Raw genomic sequence first — 20733 nt, 5'->3', positions numbered from 1 at the left:
GAATGATGTTGGGCAGGGGTGGAGAAGTAGAACACATTTTCATTCGTAGTTGTAACTTGTAACGATAAGATCTAGATCATCGACATTGTCTGCTAACACCATGCTATACCTGTCGAGGAATGGTCGGAACATAAGATAAAGAAACCCGAAAGAGCATTGGACACGAGAACGATTAACTTACGAAGTTTCACCGATATCTATCATATCGACACAAGATGTAGGTCCATCTATCAGGTACAAATAACCATCGAACGATATTGTAATGAAAGTGAGTCCCTTGCTTTTCTCCCCTGGTTTGCTCAAGTCGACTAGAAGAATTTGATTCATTACTCTCCCACGAGTTCAATATGGATACGGATGCACTACCGAACCATTCTTCCCACTTAGAACATAAATATTCCCTGACAGTGTGGGAATGACGAGATTGGTGTGGCCGTCTCCGTCAACATCGCCAACAGCAGGACCTTACAGAATGAGATGATATCCAGATAGTTGAAAAGATGGCTAACTTGCATCCTTTGCATACAGACCAATGGACATAATATCCCTATATGCAATTATATAACTAATATAGTTCATGGTATCAACAATGAAACAATGAATTTATCGACACAGGATAGATAATCGGAAATGGCGTGCTGGAACACCGATTTATAAATGCATATACAGAAACCATCTACCTAATAAAGGATCATACAGTCCAATGGGAAAATCTACAGAAAGGATGTTCCACAACTCACCTGGGGAACCAGACTCTTCACGAGTTTCCCAAATTTCTTCCCCTTATGCAGTCCATGCTACAATATTTCCGTGTGTATCTGTTGTGACCAGCTCGATCTTGCCGTCATCGTTGATATCAGCTGCAATCACAGCACTTTGGATTTCCGCCATTTCGAGAGGGAACTTTCGTCTGATTTTTCCTGAATAAAATGAATAACTCAGTTGGATAACGGGTTATGAGAGTTGAGAAAGTTTCTTACAATTCAAAGCCAGTTCAAATGGGAAAAGCAACAATGTAAGGTCCAAAAACATCAAGGTGGATTATGGAAACATTTACTTGAACTTGCAAAGGCACAAAAGTGGGGAATTTGATTAGCTATGTTGTGTAGTATGGCAGGTTCATAAAACACAAACTGTAAGAAATATAAACTCGATAAACAGAGAAACCGATGTAAAAAAAAACGTTATCGATATAAAGGGATTAACGCGGTGATCGATTATATAGAACAAGCCAAATGAAGTGCCTACAAGGATGTCCAAGTTTCCATCACCATCCAAATCAACAACATTTGGAGAAGAATATATATGTGCTCTGAAGTTGGCAGAATCTGTACTCAAATCCAAGTCTCTTGTCCACTTAACCTGCCTCGTATCGAGATTGAAAACAACGATTCCACCAGCAATGTATTTGCCGGTATCAATGCCTCCAAGTTCCTTCATATGCTCTGGACTGTAACAACCCGAAAATTTCAAAATAATATTTAATTGGGAATTGAGGTTTTAATTGTGAAAATTGGTGGATTTTGGGGACTAAATTGGAAGTTTATAAACTTGTAGCTTGTTTTAGAGTTAAAGAAAATTCAGGGACCAAGCCCTGAATTTACCCAAAAAAATTAGGTATTTGGTTTATATATATAAGATATATGCGTCCTCCCAAATTCCCTCTCCCAACCTCAACTTCCGACGACGATCTCGACGCCGTTCGAATTCCGATCGTCATTTTAAAACCACCATCGTGTTCATCATCAAGCGAGGAACAAACCCTTCAATTTAATTGAAGCGAAACGCTGCCAAACGTCGTGAATTTCAAGTCAAAGCATCGACGTTTTTTTTAAGCTCAATCGCCTAGAAAATCCTAAATTCATCGCCGATCGTTGCTCCTTTTACGACACCTCCCGCACCATCGTGTTCCTTGTGCCGTTCCAAGTCCGCTGGTGTCATCCTCGATCTCCGTTGACGGCGGCGCGTGGGGAGGTAGATCAGTCAAAGATTCGGCCGAGTCGAAATCGAGCTCTCCGCCGTTCAAAAATTTGAATCGATCTTTGTAAGTATCTCAAAATCGCTCAAAATAATTTTTAGAAATTTTTCCGTGATTTTTAGAGCCCCGGAGGACGTCGCACGCGCCCACACGCGCCGCCGCAGGCGAGTGAACGCTGGAAACCGGTTTTGACCAGTTTTAACCGGTTTTGAACCGGTTTTGACCGGTTTGACCGGTCACGACCCGTTTACCCGTTTACCTGACCCGTTGACCCGACCCGACTCGTTGACCGTTGACCGGTGCTATTCTGGGAATTAATTCGGTTTTTGTGCTATTCTGGGAATTAAGTCGAAATGGGTGCTATTTTGGTAATTTTTATAAAAAGGGTGCTATTTGTGTAAAATGTTTGACAGTTTGTTGATCTCCTTTGACCAGAACTTTGACCGGCTTTGACCAGCTATTAAACGACCTTTGTTTTCGACCAAGAATACCTATCCTGATAGTTTTCGACGTTCCGAATCCGTTTTTGGGGTCCGTTTTGCTAAATTCAAACCCGAAAGTCTCCAAATCGTCATTCAACCCCCGTTGACTTTAATTTTGACCAAGAATTCGAAATTTCGGAAGGTCATACTTTATATTTTTCGACGTCCTGAATTTGATTCCGAAGTCCGTTTTGCCAAATTCTGACCCGAAATTCCCGAATCGAGCTTGTAAACCCAAAAGGCTTAATATTTTAATATTTTGATTATTTAAATGAGATTTGGTCAAGGATTTATTCAATAAAATATTTTATGAAGGTACTCGTGTTTCACCTGAGCAAGGATCAATTAGGTCCGGTATTATCCGTTCGTTAGATCAGCCTGAACCGCGTACTACGAGAATTACCCGTAGGTTTCTGTATATTATTTAAATAATATTTAGATTATTTATATTAGGATTCCAATATGGATTTTTCCAATTCGTAGGATCTAGCGCTGCAGTAGAACGTGATCGACAGACCCAGTAATAGGCTTCCCTATCTGATTTCTCAGACTGTTACAGGTGTGTTTCCCGACAGTGTTAATTATTTCTGTTTTAAAATATACATCTGAACATTATGTATATGACATCTGATTTGCCACATATTTCTGATATGATTTCTGGTTACGGTATTTATACCGATTTTCTGAATATTGAATATTCGATATCTGAAATTCTGTATACTACTGACTTGTCTTCTGATTTCCGTATTTCTGTATATTATTGTTAAGCATGAACACTTTTATGTTTTAAAGATTTAATCATTGTTTTCATTCAAATACATTCATGAACATCTCCATCATTGGGGGGTATCGTTGAAGGAAGTATATCCGCAGGTTCCTCGACTTTGTGCTCAGGGCCTTATTTGTTGTGTGGGCTGGGTGTATGGTTCTGGGTAACCTACACATTCTGATGTGATGGGCTGGGGGTAGTGTCATATTTTTTGACGACATGATTGCATAAACCGACTTTACTGGAATATTTTTATCAGTATGTTTTTATATACACTGTATGGAACACACTGGGCTTTTTAGCTCATTCTGTAGTTTTTACCATTTTTCAGATAACAGCAGACCATAAGCTAGCAGATTTGGCATCAGGAGAAATCAACTACTTTATTTTGTACGAACATATATTTCTATATGTTTTTCGGTTATGTTTGGTGACATGTATTTTATTATCGTTTTGGACATATCTGTATTATTAATATTATGTTCTATATTATATTTAACGTCCTATAAGTGAAAAAAAAACCTCTGAATGGGATATGTGACCACTTAGGTTTGGGTCTAACTCACAGACCGGGTCTAGGGGGTTACATTTGGTGGTATCAGAGCTTTCGGTTTTAAACACTCGGACTGTATATGGGTCCTAAACTTTGAATTTTTAAGAAATAAAAAAATGTCACCTTATGTTATGATTTAAAGTTTTATCGAGATCCCTGATGCTAATCTGACATATGTTTCAAATTCTTCTGTAGAGCCTTATAGATCCAACGATGAATACTGCTAGAGGTCGTAGGACAGGACGTGGACGTGGTAGAGGGCGAGTCACTCGACCTTCTATTACGATAGACGATCCGATGTCAGCACGTGATCCTCCTGTTCCGCAAGTAGATCCGACTCTTTCTCATGATGATCAGTTTACTCCTATGAGAAACCCTCCCGTCACTGAAGATGAGGATTCTGAGATGAATGAAGACGCCATTAATAGAGCTATATTCTGCATGTTTCAGAGAGCTGCTAGAGCCCCTAGTAACATGACTGCAGTGGAGATTTCAAATTCTTTGGTCGCTGCTGGTGTAGTTCCATTTGAGGGTATTACTGGTGGACCTCCGACAGACGCTGAGTATTGGATGGAGGACACAGAGAGGATTATGGATGAGATGAACCTCAGACCTGAGCAAAAGATAAAGGGGGCCCTAACTATGTTGAAGAAAGAAAGCTTCAGATGGTGGCAATCCATTTCTGGTAGTATTCCGATGAACCAATTAACATGGGATCTTTTCAAGACGCGCTTCCGAAGTCGCTACATCGGAGAGAGATATCTGCAGGAGCGACGTCAGGAGTTTCAGAATTGGGAGCAGGGTAATATGTCTGTTATGGATTATGAGGTTGAATTTATCCGATTGAGCCGATATGCTCCTGGACTTGTGGATACTGAGACAGATCGATGCTTGAGGTTCGAGAATGGACTCAGGTATGAAATCAGGAGTCGAATCGCTACTCACCGAGAGAGGAATTTTGATGCTTTGGTTGAGATAGCCAAGACTGCTGAGGAAATAGAGCGACTGGGTATGGAGCACCGGAGAGATAGTGATCGAGCTCAAACCCGATTCAGGAGGCCTTCTGGTTCTGTTAATTCTTCTGCACATCCTAGCAAGAGGGGCAGGGGTGAATCTTTTCAGAGAGGTAGTGCAAGTGCCAGGCCTGTAGCATCCGGTTCTCCAGCTGTTCAATCTTCTAGACCTGTTGATTCTGGTTCGCAGCCATGTAATTATTGTGGAAAACCTCATCCTGGGGAATGCAGGAGAAAATTTGGTACCTGTTTTAAATATGGTTCTGGTGACCATTTTATAAGGGATTGTCCATTATCAGTTACTACAATTCAGACGCCAGCTCGTACTCCCGCTCGTACTCAGAGTACTGTTCAGACTCCTGTAGGTGGTCGTACTCAGGAGAGAGCACCTGGATCGGCTAATAGAGGCCGAGCATCTCAGAGTAGGGGTCCAGTCAGATATGAGGCTAGACAACCTGTATTGGTTTACACTGCTAGACTTCGACAAGATCGAGATGGGCCTAATGTGACTGCAGGTACTGTTACTATTCATTCAGTTCCATACTTTGCATTGTTTGATAGTGGCTCTACAAATTCCTATGTATCACATTCCGTTTCTGAGGGTCTAAATATTCCTGTTGAGAATACTGAGCGTTCAGTGATAGTTCAAAGTCCCTTAGGTCAATCCATCTTGTTGGATTGTATTTTTAGAGAGTGCCCTATAGAGATCAATGGGGAGATTTTTCTGGCTGACCTGATGGAGTTACCCTTTGAAGAGTTTGATATGATTCATGGCGTAGATTGGTTGGACAAACATCGAGTAAATATTGATTTTGAGACTAAAAGAGCTGTTATGAAAACCTCAGATAATCGAAAGATTATAATGATCGGGGAACGACGTGGATTTCTGACGAATGTTGTGTGTGCTTTGGTAGCAGAGAAGATGATTAGGAAGGGTTCCGAGGCGTTTCTTGCTTATATTTTGGACACTAGGAGAACGCAATCCGATATTGAAAGCATCTGAATTGTCAAGGAATTTCCCGATGTTTTTCCCGAGGAGTTGCCTGGATTACCTCCAGATAGAGAAGTCGAGTTTGTGACTGAAGTCTATTCTGGTTCCACCCCGGTTTCAATGGCTCCTTATCGTATGGCCCCAAAGGAGCTTAAAGAACTGAAAATCCAACTCCAAGAGTTGTTGGACAGGGGATTTATCCGACCCAGTGTATCACCGTGGGGAGCTCCAGTTCTCTTTGTCAAGAAGAAAGATGGGACATTGAGACTCTGTATTGATTATAGAAAACTAAACAAGCTCACTGTTAAAAATAAATATCCTCTGCCCAGAATCGATGATCTATTTGACCAATTTTGAGGGGCTTCTATCTTTTCAAAGATAGACTTAAGATCTGGTTATTATCAACTTAAAGTGAAAGATTCGGATATTCCGAAGACTGCTTTCCGTACTCGATATGGACATTATGAGTTTTTAGTGATGTCATTCGGGTTAACTAATGCCCCTGCTGCTTTTATGGATCTGATGCATAGAGTGTTTCGACCTTATTTGGACCAGTTTGTAGTTGTATTCATTGATGATATACTGGTGTATTCTAGAAGTGAAGTAGAACATGAGGAGCATTTAAGAATTGTTCTTCAGACTCTAAGGGAGAATAAGCTATACGCTAAGTTGAGCAAGTATGAGTTCTGGCTCAGCGAAGTGACTTTTCTTGGACATATCGTCTCCGCTGATGGCATTCAGGTGGATCCAAGCAAAGTGGAGGCTATTCTGAACTGGAAGCAACCCAGAAACGTCTCTGAGATCCGTAGTTTCTTGGGCTTAGCTGGTTACTATCGTCGTTTCGTTGAGGGGTTCTCCCTTATTGCAGCTCCTATGACGAAACTATTAAGGAAAGATGTTCCATTTGTCTGGTCTGAGGACCAACAAGCTAGCTTTGAAAAATTGAAGATTGTTCTAACTCAAGCCCCAGTGTTGATTCAGCCTGAATCTGGGAAGGATTTTTTTGTCTACAGTGATGCTTCTCATTCTGGATTAGGATGTGTTTTGATGCAAGATAGGAAAGTTGTCGCTTATGCGTCACGTCAGTTAAGGCCGCATGAGCGTAAATATCCTACTCACGATATGGAATTAGCTGCTGTGGTTTTTGCTTTAAAGATCTGGAGACACTACCTCTACGGAGAAAAGTGTTATATCTATACTGATCATAAGAGTCTGAAGTATCTGCTTACTCAGAAAGAATTAAATTTGAGACAGTGTCGCTGGTTGGAGCTTTTAAAGGACTATGATTTTGAGATAGAATATCATCCAGGGAAGGCTAATGTAGTGGCAGACGCCTTGAGCCGTAAGGCGATATCAGACCTCAGAGCCTTATTTGCCAACTTGAGCTTATTTGATGATAATAGTTTGTTAGCAGAGTTACAGGTTAAACCTACTTTGGCCGAGGAGATTAAGGCTAAACAACTCCTTGATAACTCGTTGCTTCCCATTATTGAACAAGTTAAGCAAGGATCGAGTTCGGAGTATACTGTGGATCAGGATGGTATTTTGTGTTTTCACGGTCGTTACTGCGTCCCTAAAGATGATGAGTTGAGGCGGGTTATTCTTCAGGAAGCTCATAGTAGTCCTTATGCTATGCATCTTGGCGGGGACAAAATGTACAATAATCTCAAAGAGCGCTACTTTTGGACTGGTATGAAGAAAAATATTTCAGATTTTGTGGCGAGGTGTTTGACTTGTCAGCAGGTTAAGGCAGAGCACCAACATCCATCTGGATTATTACAGTCAATTAAGATTCCTGAGTGGAAATGGGAGCGTATTACGATGGACTTCGTTACTGGTATTCCTCTAACTCCTTCCAAAAAGGATTCTATCTGGGTGATTGTTGATCGACTCACCAAGTCAGCGCATTTTATCCCTATTCGAGTTAATTATTCTCTGGATAAACTGGCTAAATTGTACATTTCTGAGATCGTTAGACTTCATGGTGTTCCGTTGTCTATCATATCTGATCGAGATCCGAGATTCACTTCCAGGTTCTGGAAAGCTTTGCATGAGGCTATGGGTACTCGTTTGAATTTCAGTACAACTTTTCATACTCAAACTGATGGACAATCTGAGCGAGTGATTCAGGTGTTAGAGGATATGTTACGGGGCTGTGTGATTGATTTCTGTGGTAGTTGGGAAGATTTCTTGCCATTAGCTGAGTTTGCTTACAATAATGGTTATCATGCGAGTATTCGTATGGCACCGTACGAGGCTCTGTATGGACGTAGATGTCGTACTCCTATATGTTGGACAGAGTTACATAATAGAAAAACTTTGGGTCCAGATTTGGTTCGAGAGACTGAAGATACTGTCAGACTGATCCGTGATCGTTTAAGAGAGGCATTTGATAGGCAGAAGTCATACGCAGATAAGCGACGTAAGGATATCGAGTTTGAGGTTGAAGATCAGGTTTTTCTCAAGGTATCTCCATGGAAGAAGGTATTGAGATTTGGACGTAAAGGTAAACTGAGTCCGCGATTTATTGGGCCGTATCGTATTCTGAAGAAAGTTGGACCTGTTGCTTATCAGCTTGAGTTGCCTTCCCAGCTCAGTCGTATTCATGATGTTTTTTATGTTTCTATGTTGAGGCGATACCGTCCAGATCCAGATCACATCATTCAGGTTGATGAGGTAGAGCTGAGACCTGATTTGTCATATGAGGAGGAGCCTGTTCAGGTTTTAGAGAGGGATGAGCGAGTTCTTTGGAATAGGCGTATTCCAATGGTCAAAGTGCAGTGGAGTAATCGTAGCCCCTCAGAAGCTACTTGGGAGACATTGGAGTCAATGGAGGTTCAATTTCCTCATCTGTTTTTATAAGGTAAATTTCGAGGACGAAATTTCTTGTAGAGGGGGAGAATTGTAACAACCCGAAAATTTCAAAATAATATTTAATTGGGAATTGAGGTTTTAATTGTGAAAATTGGTGGATTTTGGGGACTAAATTGGAAGTTTTTAAAACTTGTAGCTTGTTTTAGAGTTAAAGAAAATTCAGGGACCAAGCCCTGAATTTACCCAAAAAAATTAGGTATTTGGTTTATATATATGATATATGCGTGAATTGGGTTCTGAAAATCAGAACCCAATTCCTCCCAAATTCCCTCTCCCAACCTCAACTTCCGACGATGATCTCGACGCCGTCTGAATTCCGATCGTCATTTTAAAACCACCATCGTGTTCATCATCAAGCGAGGAACAAACCCTTCAATTTAATTGAAGCGAAACGCTGCCAAACGTCGTGAATTTCAAGTCAAAGCATCGACTTTTTTAAGCTCAATCGCCTAGAAAATCCTAAATTCATCGCCGATCGTTGCTCCTTTTACGACACCTCCCGCACCATCGTGTTCCTTGTGCCGTTCCGAGTCCGCCGGTGTCATCCTCGATCTCCGTTGACGGCAGCACGTGGGGAGGTGGATCAGTCAAAGATTCGACCGAGTCGAAATCGAGCTCTCTGCCGTTCAAAAATTTGAACCGATCTTTGTAAGTATCTCGAAATCGCTCAAAATAATTTTTAGAAATTTTTCCGTAATTTTTAGAGCCCCGGAGGACGTCGCACGCGCCCACACGCGCCGCCGCATGCGAGTGAACGCTAGAAACCGATTTTGAACCGGTTTTGACCGGTTTGACCGGTCACGACCCGTTTACTCGTTTACCTGACCCGTTGACCCGACCCGACTCGTTGACCCGACCCGACCCGACCGTTGACCGTTGACCGGTGCTATTCTGGGAATTAATTCAGTTTTTTGTGCTATTCTGGGAATTAATTCGAAATGGTTGCTATTTTGGTAATTTTTTTAAAAAGAGTGCTATTTGTGTAAAAATGTTTGACAGTTTGTTGACCTCCTTTGACTAGAACTTTGACCGGCTTTGACCAGCTATTAAACGACCTTTGTTTTCGACCAAGAATACCTATCCTGATAGTTTTCGACGTTCCGAATCCGTTTTTGGGGTCCGTTTTGCTAAATTCAAACCCGAAAGTCTCCAAATCGTCAGTCAACCCCGTTGACTTTAATTTTGACCAATAATTCGAAATTTCGGAAGGTCATACTTTATATTTTTCGACGTCCTGAATTTGATTCCGAAGTCCGTTTTGCCAAATTCTGACCCGAAATTCCCGAATCGAGCTTGTAAACCCAAAAGGCTTAATATTTTAATATTTTGATTATTTAAATGAGATTTGGTCAAGGATTTATTCAATAAAATATTTTATGAAGGTACTCGTGTTTCACCTGAGCAAGGATCAATTAGGTCCGGTATTATCCGTTCGTTAGATCAGCCTGAACCGCGTACTACGAGAATTACCCGTAGGTTTCTGTATATTATTTAAATAATATTTAGATTATTTATATTAGGATTCCAATATGGATTTTTCCAATTCGTAGGATCTAGCGCTGCAGTAGAACGTGATCGACAGACCCAGTAATAGGTTTCCCTATCTGATTTCTCAGACTGTTACAGGTGTGTTTCCCGACAGTGTTAATTATTTCTGTTTTAAAATATACATCTGAACATTATGTATATGACATCTGATTTGCCACATATTTCTGATATGATTTCTGGTTACGGTATTTTATACCGATTTTCTGAATATTGAAAATTCGATATCTGAAATTCTGTATACTACTGACTTGTCTTCTGATTTCCGTATTTCTGTATATTATTGTTAAGCATGAACACTTTTATGTTTTAAAGATTTAATCATTGTTTTCATTCAAATTCATTCATGAACATCTCCATCATTGGGGGTATCGTTGAAGGAAGTATATCCGCAGGTTCCTCGGCTTTGTGCTCAGGGCCTTATTTGTTGTGTGGGCTGGGTGTATGGTTCTGGGGAACCTACACATTCTGCTGTGATGGGCTGGGGGTAGTGTTCATATTTTTTTTGACGACATGATTGCATAAACCGACTTTACTGGAATATTTTTATCAGTATGTTTTTATATACACTGTATGGAACACACTGGGCTTTTTAGCTCATTATGTAGTTTTTACCATTTTTCAGATAACAGTAGACCATAAGCTAGCAGATTTGGCATCAGGAGAAATCAACTACTTTATTTTGTACGAACATATATTTTCTATATGTTTTTCGGTTATATTTGGTGACATGTATTTTATTATCGTTTTGGACATATCTGTATTATTAATATTATGTTCTATATTATATTTAACGTCCTATAACTGAAAAAAAAAAAACCTCTGAATGGGATATGTAACCACTTAGGTTTGGGTCTAACTCACAGACCGGGTCTAGGGGTTACATGGACTGTCATAATACCTAACATATAATGTCATTTTTTCAGCTGCTTCAAGCGCAAAGCAACCCTCCTACGAAAACAAACAACTTACTCATGGTCAAAGAAGTAGGAAACAGCAACAATCATTTCCGACACGCCATCTCGATCGATGTCTGCTATGACCTGATGACAATGGAGATCAAAATGTATGATGCTGATATAATTTTAGTTGTGTCCAGACATTTTCTAGTTGAAATTTATATACTCACCGGAGTAGACAAGATGTGTGAGTCAATATTCACATAGTCCTCCATTTTCTCATGCTGTCCTTCCGTCCACTCTTCATCTTCCCACAAGGATTCATCAACAAAATCATCATAATCATAATTATACTCCATTTTCGATTAGTTACCTTCTAGAAGCCGTCTCGCATAACTGGTTCCATTAGGCCCTTCGGCATTTACCGCTGCTTCAATGTTTAAAGGAGAATTACCATGAATAATTTAATTAAAAATTCATAATAAATAAAATAATTTAAAATTTATTTTTATGTTGTTGTTTATGTGTTTGTTCGAATTTTTATTTTTTAAGCTGTTTGATTAAATTTTTTAATTGTTTTTTTTGTATGACCTTATTTTCATTGTTCAATGATTAATTTGTGTTATTCGATAATTTTATGATAAATAATTGGTTCGATTTTATTTTTTTAGATTTTTTATTTAATAAATTAATTTAAAAAGAAAATATTGTTTTGAATTATTATTTTACTAAAGTATTCTGTGGAATTATATAAAGTTAAAATTGATTATTTAAAATGAAATTGGAGAACAAAAATATCAGCAAGATGGGAAGAAAATGCGCCGATGATAGCATTTGTTGGGAAATGTCAAGGGTGTTTGTTAGAGTAGGTAGTTTGCGGTTGGGAAAGTACGACACTAAGGAGCACCGGATGATGTTCCAAGACAACGCCGCCTCACCTGGCGGTTTCCTCGGCGGCGATTTTAGCATCCAGGTTCTTCTCTCTCTTTATCCTTTTTCTTGTTGCTCTTAGTTCCCTAAATTGATCTAGAAAACGGTAAGTGCGCTGTTAAGTGTCGAAAACTGGCTCCGTCGTTGAGATGCAGGGCCGGCCCTGGGCCAGGGCAGGAGGAGCGCCTGCCCAGGGCCCACAAAATAATTTTTTAGTACAATTTTTTTGATAATAAATTAAAAAATTGTAAAATAAAATAGAGTAATTTATGCATTTAGTATATAAATTATTAGTTCTGATTCGTTTTGGTAATTAAACTTTTAATTTTTTTCAAAATCATATCTAATGTTTAGTTTTCATTTCATTTTAGTATCTGTCGTTAAAAACTCAACGCGTTTAGTACCTAACTATCAGTTTTGGTTTGTTTTAGTACCTAAAATTTCAAAAAAAATAATTAAAACTTAACGTTAAATTTTGAACGTATACTAAAATGAAATAAAAATACTAAAGTTTTTAACGGTAGATATTAAAATGAAACAAAAACTAAACTTTACGCATGATTTTGAAAAAAAATTAAAAGTTTAATACTAAAACAGATCAAAACTGATAATTTAAGTACTAAATACGTAATTTACTCAAACATAAAATTCTAATATAATATTTCTTTCTCAAAATAAAAAAAAATCAATTGAACTCTTTAATTTTGGTCTTTCCAAATTCTCACTATTAATTCACCAAATCTCTTTCCGGATTTTTCATATTAATAAAAAAATTTATTAACATTATTTTTTTCCAAAACTTAATGATAGGAAAATATTTAAGTATAATTAGCATGCTTCTTTTCTCTTTCATGTTTCACAATTCATTTGAAAATTATTATTCTCATTTTTTAATTAATCATATTTCTCTCACACGTAAATTCATAATTGTTTATTATCAATTATGGTGCTTGAATCATACTGAAGATTGTTCTTAAAATTCTAGGTAGACTATATTTTCAAATTCTTTCTTTTAATTTTATATATTTTCAAATTCTAGATAAGATCGTTATTTTATTTTCAAATGCTATGTTATGTATTGAGAAAAATATCGAATGTAATATTGTTATAAGTATTTGTATTCTTAAATATATTTTTATCTTTTATATTTGAATTAATTACTATTTTTTTAATTTAATAAAAAAATCTAATAAAATTTTTATATTACATATTTCTTATTTTTTTTTATATTAAGAGTCTATTTTTTATTTTCGCCCCGAGCCTAAAAATAGTCAGGATGAGATGATTAAAGCTTCTAGTACTTCATAACGTCGAAAGATCGAACTAGAAAAGAATTAGCGATTTTGGGTCATTTTTATCCATCTAAGATCTGTAGATACCTAATTTTCGTCCTTTTATTAGTAATATTATTATATTATATAATTATATATATAATATTATTAATTTTATCATTTGAATTGTACAGGCCCACACCTCACGTATGCAACCCAACAGCAGCAAACCAGCAGAAACCTTAGCAGTTTCTCCACCAGCGCCGCACTTTGCACGACCGTTTCTCACGCAACAAACCCCACCATTCTCGGTCACCAACAAACGAGAAAGCATGGAACAAGAATAAAACGCTAAAAATAAAAGTAGTTGAGTCCAAATCGGACCCTAAAAAATAGCCGAATCTAAGGCTATAAAACCATGTAATTCTCATTGTATTGGACGGAGATTACACCCACGAAATACTCACACGATTACACAGGGGAGAGACCTACACAAAAACGAAAAGGCAGAGTGGAGATCAGTGGGCGAACTCAGTGGGGGACTTTTGGTATTATCGTCATCTTCCTCAACCAACGTTGGAAGCTCTTCAACCTTCATCTCTTCGAGCTTCCTCTCTAAATCCTGGCTCCAAAACAAAACACAAACCCCTCTCACCTCAAGATTATGGCTGAAACTCGAAGACCCAAAGCCCCCGCGCAACGACTGTTCTTTGGTGGCCAGTCTTCACTATGACTGCCTCCCGACGTTAACAAGGCGTTTTCTCTGTTTACGGATGACTCGGTCCTCATGAACGCCGATCAGATCAGACGGTTCCTTGTTAACACGAGAGTCGAAGATGCTCAGGAATTCCATAAGCTCGTGGAAGCCATGGATATTGTTAATTTACAAAGAACGTGAAAGCATTAGTCAAAATGCATGTGGGACTCTCCATGATTTTCTGCTTGGTTTTCTCTTAGTCTTGGCAGTATCATAATGCATGTACAGTATAAAGAGCGGTTTAATGGCTTATCAAGACTGGTAACAGTTTTTAATGCGGTAAATTACCTAGATCGCTTTATATCAAAGGTTTTTTTATCTTATTACTTTCAAAACTTTAATATTCTTTTATTTTATTTATTTTATTATTTTTTTTCATTTGATTTATTTAATATTTATTTATTATTTCTTATCTAACATTTTAGACTTTCGGAATTTTTTAAATCGGTCAAAGGTAATTATTTGAATCGAATTTTTAAATTTTAATTTTAATTTTCGCTATTAAGACAACCGCTAAATTAATTGGTACCGAAAGGGCGGTTCAAGGGTGTTAATCCTTCCTTGACCGTAACCGACTCCCGAACCCGACACGTTTCTTGTACAACGCAGATCATGTAAGATGGTATCCGACCCACTTAAATTCGTTTTAAAATGGTCGGTGGCAATTCTAACCCAATAATTTTAAGTCGAAGCCCAATTCCGGGATTCAACCGAAAGACAGTTACGACAAGATCAAAGAAAATGACCTTTTTGATGAACATAAGAGTTGAAAATTTAGTTCATGTGGAGTTTCAGTGATTAACACACAAGTTGTTAGATTAATACATTAATGATTTGAATGTTTCAATCGGCTTGCTCGTGATATAGTTTCATAGATTTGCTCGTGATATTGGCTTGCAACCCCAATTGAATGTCGGTGAACATTTGAAAAATCTTGATGTATCGGCAAACCCATAATTTTTCCATATCCTTGTCGAATGCCGCTACTACTCTTCAATCCGAATCCGAAGCCAAGAACGCAGAACTGTACCATGAACGACCGTTAAAACACAATATAGCGATCGTCAGTACGCAGTGGAATTCATTTACCATATTAGATGTAGGAAAACCCTAGAAAGTGGTAAAACCGTAGGAAACAAGTCGCATGAAATAAGCAATTTGGTCAATGGAATTTCTAAAAGTCCTCGTAGTTTTAATTAATTCATAAATTAATATTTGGAATTTGGAAGAGAGGAAAAAACAAAGTGAGAAGAAAAGTTGGAAAAGGCATGAGTATGATGACGCTTTTAGGCTGGAATCTGTGGCCACCAACCTTGCCTTTCCACAGTCATCCTTCCGTAGGACATTTGATATATATATTTATTCTTTTTTTTTTTATCCTCTTCAAGTCTGTTGCCATCAAAATTCTGGGTTTTAAACGATCTGGTATTTGATTCTTTGAAGGGTCTTTTTCTTTTATTTTTCTTGTGAATGGGTTCATCTAATCGACTGTTTAACAGACACAGAACTGTTCATGAGATCCTTGGCGGTGGTTTAGGTAAAGTTTCTCACTTTTTAGTTCTGGGTTTTCTTTAGATTTCAGTTTGATCCACTGTTGAATTTGATGGAGTCACTCATGGAATTTCCATTGGCTTAGCTCTTTTCTTCTTCTTTTACTGTGAAATGGATCTTCTTTGATCCCTTGCTTCGTGTTGCTTCAAGTATACAATGGCAATCCTTGATCTAATGCTATTAGTCGGTCAGTTTAAGATCTCATGCACACCCATAGTTCAAGTACTGTGCGGTTGTGGTTGTGAACATTACGATTAGATTTTTTTCTTAAAATAACTTTTTTTATTACGGATGCGATTGTGGTGTCATGTTGACCTTGAAAAACGTTATGAAGTGGCCGGTAGGCGGCCGTTACACCATAGAGATAATTGGATGATTGTTTCTTTTCTCTGAACAGTTGCAGATGTTATGCTGTGGAGGCGAGGGAACTTGACAATGGGGATCCTGTTGGTGACTCTAGCTGCTTGGGTGGTGTTTGAGAAATCTGGTTACACTCTGCTATCACTTGTCTCTAATGTTCTCCTCCTCCTCATTGTCATTCTTTTTCTCTGGGCCAAATCTGCTGCAATTCTTCACCGGTAATCAATGCCGCCGTGCTACGTAAACTCGGAATTAATAAGATGTTATCAGCTTCTTTTACCAAATCCTTGCTGGAAATGTTGATAATTTATATGATATGAAGTTCCCTTTTTGGCAATTTAGGAACTAGAAACTGAATTTCACTTGTTTTTTGTCATAAAATAGACCTGCTCCACCCCTTCCAGAATTGTATCTATCAGAAGACATGGTAAATGAAGTTGGAGCTTTCGTCCGAGCCCATGTAAACGATCTTCTCTCGGCTTCTCGAGATATCGCATTGGGAAAAGATTCAGGGTTATTCTTCAAGGCTGCTGCATACTTGTTGCTGATTTCAATTGTTGGTAGCCTTACTGATTTCCTTACTTTGGGTTACACCAGTAAGTTCAAATTCTGACTTCATCTTCGTCGTCATAATCGGTTTGATGTCTTAGTCCTGTAACTGTAATATAACTGTTTGTGTATGCACTTCCCTTCTGGCAGGCCTTGTTGTGGTCCTCACGGTTCCAGCACTCTATGAGAGATACGAAGACTATATTGATCCATATACGATACTCGGATGCAGGAAAATGCAGCAGTTGTATGTGAAATTTGATTCCAAGTATGTGAACCGATTCCGGAAATGGATTTTGGAGAGGCAGAAGCTAAGTTGATTTCTTCTGTTTCTTCCTCGGTTTTCTCTTTCTCCTCTAGAATTTGTTTTCTTTTCTGATTGAGAGTGACAAAATCAAGCACAAGTATCTTGTTTTGAGCATTGGAGATGTGAAAAAAAGAAGCATTTTCTAGTCTTAAGCTGCTGTTTCCCTCTGGTATTGTTTCCGGCATGTGAATTCATAGGCTATTGAGCAGGGAGATGTAATGTAAGCCACCACTCAATGAAATTATCTGTGATTGATCAACATTTGTACAGGGAAATATAGAACTTTATGCTAGTAAAAATTTAAATCGAAACAAACCCGAAGTTTAATTTAGACAGTAAAATCACAGGTCGACTCGTAAGTTGATCTGGTTCTAGGATAAATGGCCCTGCTGCTTGTATGAAAACTGACTAGATTCTGGTTGTGGTGCCTAGCCTGTCAAACCCTTGTCGGAAGTGGTTATCGTCTGATTGCGGCTCTGATGGATAGTTTGGAACTTGACCAAATGCCGGTTGCCGGCATTATAGGCCTTGGAGGCAGTTGTTCCCCGGGCTGCTGCCAACGAGCTTTGTCTTCAGTATCATGGAGGGTTTGAACCAGGAGAAATGGCAGACCTCGGTTGAACTCGCACAAAACCTGTACGTTGTTGTGTTCTGAATGCGTAAATTCACCGTTTTGTTCTGAATGCACAAAACCTGTACGTTGTCGAGGGATTCAATCCATATATAAACGAACATATTCGCAATGATCAAAAAGATTTGTTGACGAACGTTAAACTAATATGCTGACGAATTTATTAAAAAACATATTTGTGAACTCTAAACGAACCAAACACGAACACCTTCAAAAAATAAACCAACTAACATGAGCACAATGTTAAAAATTTAAACGAGCATGAATTAAAAATGAATACATTCAAAAGTAAATAAACATACACGAACATAATCTTGTTTATTCGAACTCGATATATTTACACCCCTAGTCAAAGGGAAACAACTTTGATCATAACTCAATTATTTATATTTGTAAAAAAAATACATCCATTTTATTTTCATAGTAGATAATAGTGCTATTGATTTAACAATAATTTGTTAAAATATAATCAAATTCCAATTCCATACAAAATTACACAAAATCAAAGTTTGTACCACATTATATATTAGATCAAAGTTCATATCACATTGCATACCAGACTAAAAGGTTCACATGTAATTTATTATTGCCTGCCATGGATCAGGTATCAATGAAACAGTTATGAGAATTTTATATAAAAAAAAATCATTTGAAAGCTTCCAAGTTTAGTGAAATTTCAAAAAGATCCCCCCCAGGGTTTGCAAGCATATCATAGCTCGTCTCATGACATTCATGTTATGAGGGGGGAAATTGGATAAATCTCTATTATTCTCTGTAAAACTTCAATTTCAACATTACTCCCCACTTCATGCATTTGCGGGATTGGATTTTTTCTCTTAAGCCCTCGAGATGATCCACGTTCTTTTTCACCAGTGGTTGTATCTCTGCAGATGCACAAAATGTGATGGAAAGGGGAAGCTACCTTGTGCAACTTGTGGATCCCGTGGCTTACTTAAATGCGAGACATGTCATGGACGCGGTTCGCTGTTGTCACGCAAGATTGCCGTTGTTAAATGGTAAGCATTATGCTGCTAATATAGTTATACGTTGGCACTACCTCTAGGATACTTTTGATTCGAAATGTTCTTCCCCACCAACCGAGTCCGACTTAGATGATCCATATCTCCTCCGGCATATATATCATGCTACTGCTTCTTGTTCTACAACACTTTTGAAGATAACCTTTTGTTAGTAATGCTCAATCTCACATAGTATTGGAAATACTATTGGGAATGAGTATTTATGGTTTGGATTTATCACTTCCTTGTTGAGTGAAAGAGAACAAGGGGGACTCTCGCGCATCGTCGTTGCCGCCGTCCGTCTCGGCTCGGCTCTTGATAATACGTGTCTTCGACACGTCCGCGTGGATACTATCTTTTTAGAGGAATTTCGGGAGTTATAACAGCTGAATAATGATGCAATGAACCTGACTATTTCTGAGTCAGGTTCATCTAGACGTTTCAGCTGTTACAAAGAAGAGATTTAATCCTGAAATTTTATGGACGATTTTAATCATACTTATAGCCTATAAATAGATAGCTGAATTCAGCTTCTCAATACACACTCTCTACAATTAGAATTCACTCTCCGAGTGTTTTCTAAAGTTGTTCTTTCCATGCTTTCCGATCAGAAGTGCAATACCACCAGCAGTGTACTCCGGTTTCGGGTATACGGAATTCGGAGCAACCGTGTTAACTTCGGGGGACGGTCCGCCTACTGCAGCGATTACACACATCGGGGCGAATTCGTTTCTAAGACAGTGATTAATACCACGACCGTGTTAATCGATTCTTTATTTATATATTTCAATATATATCTTTCATGTCAGTGCTAATGCCTCGTATTGCAGCAATCTATTTTACCAACACCTCTAATGTTGAAACTCAATTCTGGAGGGATATTTTACTTTTATGGTCTGTGAAATCAGGATTGTATGTATGTATAGGCTGTCAGATCCGTTCTATCAATAGATCCATGCCATGCTGTGACATTCTTTATATTCTATCCTTTGTATTCATGTTAGCCGAGTTAATAGCGACCACTAATCACGACTATTTGAACAATCCGTGTTGTTGACAGGAAGACACTTTCGACACGAAAAGTAAGTGCAACGAGTGGAGCAGCATCGGTTCCGGACGAGATTTTCCATAGGGCAAGGTGTTCAATTGTGCAACACTCAGGCATATCAATGCACTCCGGCCTATTTCACCGACTCTTCTCCCTAAACAAGTTCTCTTCTGACGTGATTGCAGACAGGGCCTCTGTGCCTCCAACCGCCAGGGCCATATGCGAGCGACATACAATCTCGGTCATGCGTCATTGTAGTCAATCGTTCAGCTTCTACATAGTCGGGTACAGCCGGGAGGTGTCCCTCAAGGATTACTACCCCGCTAGGTTTTGCCGGGGATTGTGCCCTTGCCTGGAATGGCTAAAAGTGTAGAACAAGGCAAGATTCTCAAGTTGGACATCATTCCTCAACTCGCGACTTGTGGTGCCGTATCAAGCATAAAGTGGTTCTTTTCCTGATATTCAAAAGACTAGAGGGTGTACTTTCCATGTGATTATCATAATTATTTTTGCATTACGACAGTTTGCGTTATTATTATATTATATTGTTATTACATAGAATTACATTAACAAAATGTTTGACAAATTAAAGGATTAGGTGACGGTGGTCGGTGAAGATGAACTAAAATCACACCATCATCAGTGCCTCTTTTGTCCTTTTAACCGGTACACATTCACTGAACAAAACTGTCTCAAGCCGTACCTAATTCCAATTTTTTAACAATCCACAAATAAAATCTCAACTATTATTATTATTATTATTATTATTATTATTATTATTAGTTTGGTCACTCATTATTATCTCTCTTTTTCATATGTAATAATTTAAATTAAACACTTAAAAAATTCATTTATAGTTGATCATAATTTTTTAAAATTTTATATTAACCTATTATATTTTAAACTCGTTTACTATACATTTATTTTTCTGTTTAGGTACACTAAAGACCGAACACAAATTCCAATTGGTCCAGAAACAATTCCAAAGTCATGGTTTGGACAACTTTACATCTCAGACCGACTCTGGTGCTGTCTGTGTTTCTTATTCCAAGTTATGAGGGATTTTTTTCTATATCTGATTTTCTGGAAAATTTCACTCTCTTCTAACAGTTCTTCAATTACGTGTGGACCCTTTTCCTATGATTTAGGGTAGGGTTGGGTTGGTGGATAGTTATGTTGTACGATAGTCTTAATATACGGTTAAAA

At 38.2% G+C, this 20733-nt stretch overlaps 1 protein-coding gene and 1 pseudogene across 1 annotated transcript; both read left to right on the top strand.

Annotated features, from left to right (window-relative positions):
• The first annotated feature begins 500 nt into the window (after positions 1 to 500).
• Positions 501 to 19955, top strand: LOC120209485 (annotated as a pseudogene).
• LOC120209501 (reticulon-like protein B12) lies at positions 15433 to 16954 on the top strand. The gene is made up of 4 exons (XM_039208499.1): positions 15433 to 15599; positions 16011 to 16191; positions 16358 to 16569; positions 16673 to 16954. Exons 1-4 carry the CDS (start codon positions 15533 to 15535, stop codon positions 16840 to 16842), a joined length of 630 nt encoding a protein of 209 aa, XP_039064430.1. The 5' UTR covers positions 15433 to 15532; the 3' UTR covers positions 16843 to 16954.
• Positions 19956 to 20733: the final 778 nt, after the last annotated feature.

This window comes from Hibiscus syriacus, unplaced genomic scaffold (genome assembly GCF_006381635.1).
Source record: "Hibiscus syriacus cultivar Baekdansim isolate YM2019G1 unplaced genomic scaffold, ASM638163v2 tig00018999_pilon, whole genome shotgun sequence".
Lineage (NCBI taxonomy): Eukaryota > Viridiplantae > Streptophyta > Magnoliopsida > Malvales > Malvaceae > Hibiscus > Hibiscus syriacus.
This window is presented reverse-complemented; position numbering and strand designations above follow the sequence as displayed.

Bases quoted from the DNA above. Each gene is read 5' to 3' on its own strand.
- LOC120209501 (XM_039208499.1), top strand. From the start codon at position 15,533: ATGGGTTCATCTAATCGACTGTTTAACAGACACAGAACTGTTCATGAG. The intron at 15,600-16,010 runs GTAAAGTTTCTC...TTCTCTGAACAG, and splicing joins GATCCTTGGCGGTGGTTTAG to TTGCAGATGTTATGCTGTGG. The intron at 16,192-16,357 runs GTAATCAATGCC...GTCATAAAATAG, and splicing joins TCTGCTGCAATTCTTCACCG to ACCTGCTCCACCCCTTCCAG.